This window comes from Gallinula chloropus (genome assembly GCF_964237585.1).
Source record: "Gallinula chloropus genome assembly, chromosome: 2".
NCBI classification, from domain to species: Eukaryota; Metazoa; Chordata; class Aves; order Gruiformes; family Rallidae; genus Gallinula; species Gallinula chloropus.
This window is the reverse complement of record NC_140086.1, coordinates 94,903,472-94,914,286: the sequence shown is the minus strand read 5'-3', so window position 1 is coordinate 94,914,286 and position 10,815 is coordinate 94,903,472. Positions and strand designations below refer to the sequence as shown.

Sequence of the window (10,815 nt, the reverse complement as noted above, 5' to 3'; positions counted from 1 at the left end):
TCTGGTTAGAGGAGTGCTGTTTCTTTCCATATGGTTAAGTGTCAATGGGATGTAAGTGCACAGTCAACTGGAATAAACGATGTGCACTACCTATGTGAAGAAAGCCAATTTCAGTTCTTGAGAAAAGAAAGTGTTTATCTTTGTAGACAGCTTACAAACATCTCTACATTTTTCCACATAAAAAAATGCAACATATATTCATTACAAGATGCTACCCATCTCCTAAATCGCATAACGTCTACAGCAGAACAGTCCTTTTTCTGTTGCACAAGCTGTGCTTGTTATTTGAAGGTGACAGAAATCCTACATATCTTCCACAGAAGGGCTGTCCTGAAATGACTGACCAAAGCTAGCAGCAGCCTATAGGCTGCCCAGAGTTGTGTCTCATGCCAAAAACCAACCCCAATTCTCAGGTGCGCACCAATACCTCTGCTCCTGGTAAAGGCTGGACTGGGAGCACACGAATGCAGTTCTGAGGGAGCTTTGCCCCTCACTGAACAAGTACGGATAAACCCCTTCAGCAGTGAAGTCTAGTTTGTAGGCGCTCGGGCTTGCTGGGGCATCCTCGATACCCCCGGCGGGGCTGGGGGAGTTAAGCGCAGCTCTGCAGCTAGGTGGGAGGGAGGGCACGAACGCTTTCTCCCCGGCACTCCACGGCCGCGGGTTTTGTTGCTGTTTTGTTGGGTTTGGGGGTTTTTTGTTTGCGTGGGTTTGTGGTTGGTTTGGGTTTGGGGGTTTTTTTGGGGGGGAAAGGGGGAGAGAGTCACGTGGGGTGGGTTTGTTGGGGGGGGGGGGGGGGGGTGTTGGGTTTTTTTTTTCGTCTTCCCTCGAAACAGCCGGAAAAGGGAAGTTTGGGGCGGTGCGTTGCTCCTTCGCCTCCCCTTCCGCAGTCTGCTCCGCCTCGGGCTGCTGTGGAGCGGGGCTGCCGGGCAGGTAAGCGCCGCCCGCGTACCCTTATTAACGGGGCTCACACCGGCGTTCTCCCCGCCGCCCCCAGGGGCTGCGTTTCCAGCAGCTTGGTTTTCATCTCTTGGGCGGGGGTTAGGGCTTAGGCTTTAGGTAAGGCCTTGTTCGTGCAAAAGGCTTTTTGCTTTTGTTATTTTTGCCCATAAAAACATAAGCCATACTCGCCCTCACCCCAGTTTCTGTTCTAGTTTTCAGCATGGCCGTGGACTGGCTGGGCTTTGGCTACGCCGCCCTGGTGGCATCAGGAGGGCTCATTGGCTATGCAAAAGCAGGTATGGTGCGGAAAGGTGCTTGTATCTCCTTCGCCCCCGGGCACCCCCCCGCCCCGTTAACCTTGTGTCGTTGGGCAGCTTTTCACGAAATTCTATCTCGAAGTTCGCGCAGATGTAAAGTTTATCAGTTTGTGCCATGTGCTGATAACTTGCTGCTGTTGGGGTGTGGTGCTTTTTGAGTGGAGCTCGTGCTTTGGGCTGATAAGCCCACAACCTGCTTTCTGGTTGCTGCTGGTATCTTATCTGCCTAGTGCTCCTTGGTTGAACCAGTGTAAATTTGCTTCAGAAAGGCTTTTCCCTGCTGTTTTAAATACAAAGCATTCTGGAAGTGTTCTATATCTTCAAATTACATGAATCACCTTTTTCGGGGTTTTTTTGGTCTTTGTCCTTATATGTTTATTCTCACTTTAATGTTTGGTGGTAACAGTATACTGCAAGCTGCAGAGTTCTCAGAAGGATTCTTTCTGCAAGTAGAGCTGAACAGTGCAAATTAGTACTTAATCTAGTTCCTTTTCTTGGCTCTATATTATAAATTTACCCCCTGACCTAGTGCTTTCATTTCCTGCTCTTTTTTTGAGTTTGCCCTCTGGACAGCACTGTGGATTAATCCCTGTTGCAACACTATCTCTTCCAGCTTTGAAAATCCCTAAGACATCTTAGTGTTTGTGATACAAAAGTGCATTGCTGTAGTCAGTAAGAATCTTACCCCAGTGCATTTGACTACATAGGTGTGAATGCCTATTGCCTTCTATCTCTTACTGGCTTCATTTATCCTTTGGGCTGTGAATGCAGGTTAGGGCAGGAGGGGTAACACTGAGAACCCAGGTATTTCTCTGAGGCCATTAGGGAATGGTGGATGTCTGTCTTAGCCTATAGTGCTGGATCAGAGGACATCATTCTGCTGAGGCAAGGGAATCCAGGTCATGGGATTTTTGAAGGGGTAACCACAGTTTGTATGCTGTCTTGTGAGGAGTGGGGGAGGAAGCTATTGTATGCCTATTAATAACTTTGAGAAACCAAAAGAAAATTAAACATTTGTCCCTAGAGCTGAGATGGTGACCTGCTCTTTTACAACCACATCTATTTACCCACACAGACAGTGTTCAGCAGTAGGTGCCTTGGGAAGAATATGAGAACAGGGCAGACAAATAGCGATTGATTTTTCTCTTTTCATGTAGTAAGTTGTCCGGGTCCCAGTGTTTTGAGACTTAGGAACTCCTGAGACAGAAGTGATGTGGTTGTCCTAGTAAGTCTCTGTGCCATAGCTGTATGAACAATGCCTTAAGGTAAAATTCAAGGACATGATGGCCATCTGGGATCCCAGGCAGGTGGAAAGAATCATTGGTATGTTGGTTGCTAAACTCTATTCTATATAGACCAGCCACATACAGGAGTGTGTCTTTTACTTGCACATGTACAAGATTATCTGGTGCTTTCTGTCATCTCTCCTGCTTTTCATACCTTCATACCAAAGCGGGGTCTAAAGTGGTGTTACAGCTGCCTTGTTGATGAGTGAAAAATTAGTACTTTCTGGTAGCACTATGTGATAGCTTGTGTAACACTGAGAGGGGCTCTTCATTAGCTTAGCCTTGCAATCCTGAGTCCTGTAAAATGTACCTGTAAAATGGAATATATAAAGGACCACCCTCAGAAGCAGCATTACGTCCTAAATTCTTTGTTAAACTTACTGAGGGCATTCACTGCTCACAGTGGTTATGCCACTTCATTAATTGATGTAATCTATAAATCAACAATTTGGATGTGGTATCCTTTGTCTTCTGCTATCTTGGGATAATTGTTTATAATTGATCAAGAGTTTAGGTGAGTCCAGAGAACCTTCTCCCAAAGCCTACAGTGTCCTTTGGATCATATGTCAGGTGTACTTAAGAGACAGGACTGCTCTTATTCAACTCTGCTTTCTTTGCCAACTTTTTTCTTTGTTTGCATGCCTGGCTGCCCAGTCCTTGTGCCTTTCTCATCTTAAAAACCCCTTACCATTTAATCATCTACTTACTGCATCTCAAGAAGCTCTGATAGTACTGTGTTGTAACAACGTGCTTCAGTGCATATGAACACCAATTCTTTTGCTGTTTTCACTACTTTTTTCCATCATAAATTTATCAATGCCTTTGCTGTTACAGAATTAAATACTAATGCTACTTCTACTTTATGCAAGAGCATTTGAACATGTTTCTTGGTGCAGATCAGTGTGGTATAATATCTTAAAAGAAAAACCCCTCTCTGATCTGCTTTGTAACAATGAATACCCATCTTTTTGTTACTGTTGGTGTTTTACAAAACAGATGCTGTGGAGCAAGTTTATTTCTGAGCTTCTAATATGTTTTTTTTACTTACTCAGGTAGTGTCCCGTCACTAGCTGCTGGCCTTTTCTTTGGGAGTTTGGCTGGACTGGGTGCCTATCAGCTCTCACAGAATCCAAATAATGTTTGGATTTCTCTGAGTAAGTAGCCTAAAATTTTATTAGAAGGGATTTTTAGAAGGGATTATATTTACCCTAGAATAACTGAATGATTAAAATGAGTACCTAAAAGTCTTTGTGGAAGGGTTAAAACGATGTTATAAATTTAGTTTCAATCCAATCTTCAAACTTGTGAAAAATCTCCATTAGTGGCCAAACTCCACTCCTCTCCCTGGAATGTGAGCTATTAGCACTGCTTTGTTGGGTTTTTTTAAGGAATGTATTGAGAATGCATTTTGAAAACTGCTTGCCTTGGTGTGTCTTGCTCAGTGATTTCTCATTACCTTCCTGCATCCCTTTTGCAAGAAGTATAAAATGCTTTGGGTGATAGTTCACACTTCAGTTTTGTTACTTTTCTACAATAAGAGAGGAAAATACACTTCATTTATCATTGGAATTTGTTTCCTCAACATCAGAAAAACTACAGGTTCTGAAGGGAAATGTATGCAAGGATAAAATGAAGCTTACGTGGGTTAAAAAAAATCAAATGTTTTCTGTTTAAAAACTTCTGTGTGGTGAGGTGGCAGTCTCCAAAATGCAATTTTGGTCTTTTTGCCATTTACAATATAGAGCTGAGAATTGAGATTAAGCTAGGATGGGTATCATCACCTTAACTTGTGTGTGCCTAAAGCTTGTGCCAGCTGCAAAAGAACATGACTTGAACATCTTGCATTTGATAATAAATCAGGGTACCTTGCAATTGGAGTGGGCTGAGAAAATGCATATAGATAATTCCTGCAGGTCAGCTGATGCCTGACACTTGTTAGGCTGCTGAACACGCTTGTGAGGGTGTGGATAGATACTTGTGAGCGTGTGTTTTGAGTAATTCTCTGGCCAGTGTCTGTGGTAGTAGTATCCTCTCCTGATCTGGAGAAGACATCAGTGCATGATAGTCCTCTAGCACGAGCCATGTTTAGGTTCCCAGGCTGAGTTGCGTTGGTGGCTGGCACCAGGCACCTCTCTTGTACTTGGTGTGTTTGAAGGATCACTGTGCGAGGGGAGTGCTAGTAAATGCAGGTCTGATCTCAGCGTTCTCATTTTGGCTGAACCCACTTTCAGCATCCCACAGGAAACTGGAGCACTTCAGGAAGAGGAATTCCCCTGCAGACTGCCTGTACCCCTATCAGGTTATTTTATTATCACTGAAAATGGCAGAGACTGTGTTTAGGTTATTTTTTTAGGTATGACAAACGTGGAATTACATGGGGAGATTTAACAGAGAAGCAAGCTTGAGTAAAGCAGTTTCTTCTTCTTTCTCAGAACTGGAGCTTCCCTTTACTCTGACTTTGAGGTGATAACTGTGGAGAGTTGCTGTTCAGTCAGTTTTTAAAGAGCTGCCTAAGTGATGACATAACATCTGGCTATTTGAGATGTGAATGTCAGAAGTGAAAAGGGCAGGCCCAGCATTTCTCTGCAGTATTGCCTGCAGTACGGTCTGCTTTCATGTCTGCTGGACAGGTCAAAAGCTGTGTATGATCAAGCAAATACAGCAAACTGAGCAGGAGTGGGACAAAGTACTTTTCCAAATGGGAGAGACAGATACATTTCTGTAATTCAGTAGCACACTGGATCATGCTACTCAAGGCCACACCTCAAGTGCTGTGTCCAGTTCTGGGCCACTCACCGTAAGGAGGACATTGAGGTCCTCGAGTGAGTCCAGAGAAGGGCAACCAGGCTGGTGAAGGGGCTGGAGGGAAAATCGTATGATGAACAGCTGAGGGAGCTGGGGATGTTTAGCCTGGAGAAGAGGAGGCTGAGGGGAGACCTTATCACCACCTACAACTACCTGAAGGGAGGCTGTAGAGAGGTGGGCATTGGTCTCTTCAGCCAGGTGACAGGAGATAGGACAAGGGGAAATGGCACAAAGCTGCACCAGGGCAGGGTCAGATTAGATGTTAGGGAAAAATTCTTTACTGCAAGAGTTGTCAGGGCCTGGAACAGGCTGCCCAGGGAGGCGGTTGAGTGACCATCCCTGGATGTTTTTTAAAAATGAGTAGACTAGGTACTTAGGGAAGTGGTTTAGCGTAGGACAGGTATGGCTGGACTTGATCTTAAAGGTCTTTTCCAACCTTGTGATTTTGTGTGCAGTTATATTCAGATTGTTGTGTATGTCAAGACTAGCTGCTGATTAGACCTTGAGGTATTTGAATACTGAAGTATTTTAATTCTTTCTTGCGTAATACACTGTGGTGCCAATGTTTTATATATCTACTTACACAAGGCTGTTAGGTGTCAGGGACAGTATTTAGGGTGGTATTAGGAGGAAGAATGCCACAGCTAGGATTGAAGATTAGCTGGGTCCTGCAGGATCAGCCCTGACACAAAAACAATAGTAGAAGAGTGTGGAATGATGTGTTAATATGTAGCTGTCGATGCACACCTAAGGCTATGGATTTATCAGTATGTTTACTTTACAGTATTTTACCTGTCTTTGAGATAGGGTGTTCCAGGGATTCCATTTTATTGTCTCCCTGGAACTACCTGGCTCTTGTCTCTCTGACAGGTGGTCAGAGTGGGTAGCTTTAACACACAGTTTAGTAGGAGCTGTGCAGGGCTGCAATGCATCAGTAATGCTTAGCACTCACACAGCATGTTTCCCTTTCAAAGTCTTTTGCAAACATAAATTAGTTAATTCTCCAAACATGACTACAAGTTAAACAAGAAAATGCTACTTCCCTTTTAGTGAAAAGTGAAGGAATTCCATGCAGAGCTTCAGCTCCAGGGAAGGAGTCAGTTCCAGAGCAGCATTGTATAGGTTATTTCCAGTCTCCAAAGCAGCACATTTTGACAAATTTGAGGAGTGTGTCTAGAAGCACATGGAGTGCACTGTCTGCTAGAATTTGGTTTATAATACTTACTCTTCACATACTGAAGCATTTGAAAGTTTACACAGCTCACTGGCTGTTTTAGTTCATCATGTGGAATAACCTGTTTTAACCTGTTTTTCCTTGATGCTACTGCTTCTGTCTGTCCCGTTAGTTTTGAGTTGTACCCTCTCTCTTGCACACAAGCATCTCTACTGACTGGGCTGTATGATCTCTCACTTAAGTTACCTCTGGAACACTGGCTGCTGTCATGGGAACAAGATTTTACAACTCTGGAAAATTCATGCCTGCAGGGCTAATTGCTGGTGTCAGGTACAACACAATATACCTTTCTTTTTCTTTAAACCTCCTGTGTGTGATTTCTTATTTGCTTAATTAAATGGAGAGGGAGTAAATCTTTTTGTGTGTATCTCTTTCTTTTTTTTTTTTTTTTCTTGTGTACCAGTTATATGGGAAGGATTTGAAAGTGAATTGGCAAGCTGTTATTATTGTTGTTTAATTATGTGTTTTTCCCCATATACAGTTTGCTAATGGTTGGAAGGTTAGCACTGAAGATGGCAGAAAAGCCCCACGATAAGTAACTGTTCATTATGCAGCTTAATATCCAGATAAGGAAACCTGGTAATGAAGTTCCATGAATGGAGAAGCAAGAAGAGCGAGCAATTTTCTATATCAAGACTTTTGGTTTCCTTTTTTTTTTATATATAAAGAGGAGTAGAATTGAGGCAGCTTACATACGAGCTGCCCTTTGTTTCAGTGCTGTGGTAGAGCTGTTACTGTATAGTGAGAAATCAATCCTGGGGTTGAATTTTTCCCCCCAGAGATGTTTCGGTGCATTTTGACACTTCCCATTTTTATATTCTAGAATATACTGCTGGCATGTATAAAGCAGAGAGGACCTGTAATTTAGAAAGTATCCACAAAGAAGCATCAGGAGTAGTTGGCTCAATAGAATGGTGTCTCTCTCACCTTTTGTACTCAGTATTACAGTACGCTTTACCTGTTGCATTCGGAGTTGATCCACTATGTCTATTTTACACCAAACAGATTTTAACTTTTGATTGTGAAATGATGCTAAAATGTTGCTTTTCTACAAATAAAACCTATTGTAAAGCATTATTTGGAATGTTGGGGTTTTTTATTCTTTCTGTGTGTATGGGGGGTAGGGTGTTGGGTTTTTTTACCTTGTTTTCTTTTCAGTAGAAGTCCTTGCAGTGAACTGTTATCCAATCTTGTAATGATATTTAAAAATCACTTTTTACATGGAGGGGCAGAAGATTAAATTAGAGGCCTTCATTAACACTGCATTAAAGCAGCTGTTGGCAAGGAACTTACTCTGTGGATCAATGGAGTGAGATCTGTGCTCGGCTAAATAAGCGGTTCTGTATAACCAGAATAAAGTAGAGTAACATTAACACTATATAATTCTGATCTTACAGGCATATTTGGCAGTAGAATTTGTCAGCATTTTGGTTTTATCACTTAGGGAAGTGGCTGTGCCTCTTCAGTTCTGTCTTTAGGTATCACAGAATCACAAGGTTGAAAAAGACCTTTAAGATCGAGTCCAACTGTTCCTGTCCTGTGCTAAACTGTATCCCTAAGTACCTCATCTACCCCTTATTTAAAACACAACCAGGGATGGTGACTCAGCCCCCTCCCTGGGCAGCCTGTTCCAGGCCCTGACAACTCTTTCAGGGAAAAATCTTTTCCTAACATCTAATCTGACCCTGCCCTGGCGCAGCTTTGTGCCATTTCCCCTTGTCCTATCTCCTGTCACCTGGCTGAAGAGACCATCGCCCACCTCTCTACAACCTCCCTTCAGGTAGTTACAGGTGGTGATAAGGTCTCCTTGGAACTAGGAGAGTTCCTGGTTCTGCTGTGGTGCCTGAGGACTGTGGGGTGGATGGGGCATCAGTGACATCTGGTGCCTTTGACAGGCCAGTCTTGATCGCTTCTCCTGCGCTCAGCCTCCTCGGCTCTGTCTGTGCAGGCACAGTCACTGTCAGCGCGGCACTGTGATCGAAGGGAGAGGCAAGAAATGGGTGGAAGAATCCTTTATCAACTTGTTCTTTAGTAATAAATGATTACTGATATACCAGGATTTTTACAGTGTGTGACTTGCCTTTTAAAGTGATATTTTATGTAGTGGCTATCTAAGATTTTATTTTGGGACCCCCATGCCATTGGTTACATTAAAACTTTGTCAACTGCAAAATACAGTCAAGGCAAAGTGGTTTTAAATGGGCTTGCATCTTAGAGGCAGTGCTTCCTGTGTCATGGTGCTTAAAGGGATTTATAACAATTGCCCCAAACTGCGTAAAGCAAGTGCTAAACTCTGTAATTGCTCCGTTTCATCACTTCAAAGCTTGTGTTTCCTGCTCTGAAACTGGCGTTTAACGGTGTGGAGCCAGAGTGTCATTTCCCTTATGGATCAGTGGAAACCCACATGGTCGTAGATGGAAGGTTGCTGTGGTAGGAAGCAGTAATTGCAAGCGGATCTATAGACACTGGGCCAGTTGTGCTGTGTGCTGCTAATTGTCTTTGTGAAAACTGTAAGATTAATTCCAGGGTTTTTTAACATATTCTGTATTGCAGTCTCTCTTGTTTCCAGGCACCTAATCTGTAAATAACCAGATCTGTACAGGATGGATATGCAGGGAGCAACTCTAAAAACATGTAAAAGCATGTCTGGAATTCTAGTATGGGCTCAATCATAGTCTCACTGTCCATGCTGTAAGCAAAAGATAACAGAAGTTTTGTAGTTACCTTTATAGATTTTAAATCACCTCATGTAATTGAATTAAAAAACTCTAGAATTTTCTAGAACCGTTCAAGTAGTAAAGACATTAATGTCCTTTCTCTGGAATGCCTGTGCTTTTAGGCTGATTGTGAGATAGTCCTGTAAGGTTTGGGTTTGGTTTTTTTCCTATTTTGGGTGGGTTTTTTCCACTGAGGGTGGTCTCTATGTAAATTGTGATGATTACTTTTGTATTTAATTTGCTGTGGCCATGCCATGGCTTCAGTGAAACTTCATGCAGTGAGTCGGATTGTGTAGGGATAGAAAGTTTGGAAAGAGGGATTTGTTTATTTTTAGGAAATGAATTGTTAAAATAATTCTTAAATTAAGGCCACTCTGTTCAAAACACACCCTGAAAGGAAAAATGTTAAATAGTACACATAATATTAGCAGGAGCTGAAATAAGCCCTGATTTTTTTTTTTAAGAAGGCGTAAGAAAGGGAGACTTGTTACCCAATGCACAGGCTGGGTCACCAGTGTTATAAATTTGAGACATACTCCAGTTGATAAAGCCAAACAACAATTTATTAATTAAGCAAGCCCACAAGATATAGGCAAATATCAGCGCTGGGCGTCCGGAGGAGACCCTTGCTCCTGCAAACGGCACGCACCTCACCCTTCTGGAGTCCCCTTTTTATAGTCCTGTAGTTCCGGGTACACGTGGCATATTCCAGTGTTTTTCTGTAGCTTTGTAAGCTGGTAGTGGGGGTCGTCCTGGTCCCCGTAGTCCTCCTCTACGTTGTGTTCAGTATCTTATTTGGTTAACTCATTTAATCCTATCAGGATGTTGCTAGTGATAAAACAATGGTTCCCCTTTTGACCTGGTTACCTATTCACAGCCATAGTCTACCACAGGCACCAACTCAGCAAGATCTGAAGTTCTTTCAGGGTGTTACTAGTGATGGAACAATGGTTCCCCTTTGCCCTAGTTGCTTATTTACAGTCATAGAAGGTTTGAGAACAATTACTTATTACAATCCCCCCTTTCAATTTTGACCAATTTGTTTCTCAAACCGACTAACAGCTTTTTGAGATAATAGCATCGATGCCTCTTCTTTTTCTAAATCGGTTTTGGGTCATCATTCAAGAAACATTAACGTGATCACCTTCGTTACATGGGTACTTGGCAGCATCTATGTATATACAATAGCTGGTATTCAAAGAATCCATTAATTCCAGTTCCTGTGGTTCTGGACCAATGGGGACTCTATCATCCCAAGAATCATACCTTGTCATGCCCTCACTGGCATTATAAATATAAGGACATCTTGCTATTTTACTCATTGCAACCTCAAAAACTTTCCAGGTGGAACTATTCAGTGGCACTCCTACCAAGCACGTGATAAATGGAGTACTTGGTGTGGCAAGACTAGCACAAAAAGTAGTAGCATTCAAAGCTTGAGATAATGTAACCCAATACGTTTTGCCTTGGATCTAATGCGGTCCCAGTCCCCAAATAACAAAATACAAAATTTA

General features: G+C 42.6%; 1 protein-coding gene across 1 annotated transcript; it reads left to right on the top strand.

The window, feature by feature from the left end:
• The first annotated feature begins 908 nt into the window (after nucleotides 1–908).
• Nucleotides 909–7,639, top strand: LOC311188517 (transmembrane protein 14C-like). The gene is made up of 5 exons (XM_084259965.1): nucleotides 909–933; nucleotides 1,155–1,238; nucleotides 3,598–3,699; nucleotides 6,767–6,854; nucleotides 7,066–7,639. Exons 2-5 carry the CDS (start codon nucleotides 1,163–1,165, stop codon nucleotides 7,121–7,123), a joined length of 324 nt encoding a protein of 107 aa, XP_084116091.1. The 5' UTR covers nucleotides 909–933; nucleotides 1,155–1,162; the 3' UTR covers nucleotides 7,124–7,639.
• Nucleotides 7,640–10,815: the final 3,176 nt, after the last annotated feature.

Excerpts from the sequence above, each read along its gene's own strand:
- LOC311188517 (XM_084259965.1), top strand. The coding sequence starts at position 1,163 with ATGGCCGTGGACTGGCTGGGCTTTGGCTACGCCGCCCTGGTGGCATCA. Across the intron at positions 3,700-6,766 it reads TAATGTTTGGATTTCTCTGA|TTACCTCTGGAACACTGGCT; the intron begins GTAAGTAGCCTA and ends CTCTCACTTAAG. Across the intron at positions 6,855-7,065 it reads GGGCTAATTGCTGGTGTCAG|TTTGCTAATGGTTGGAAGGT; the intron begins GTACAACACAAT and ends CCCCATATACAG.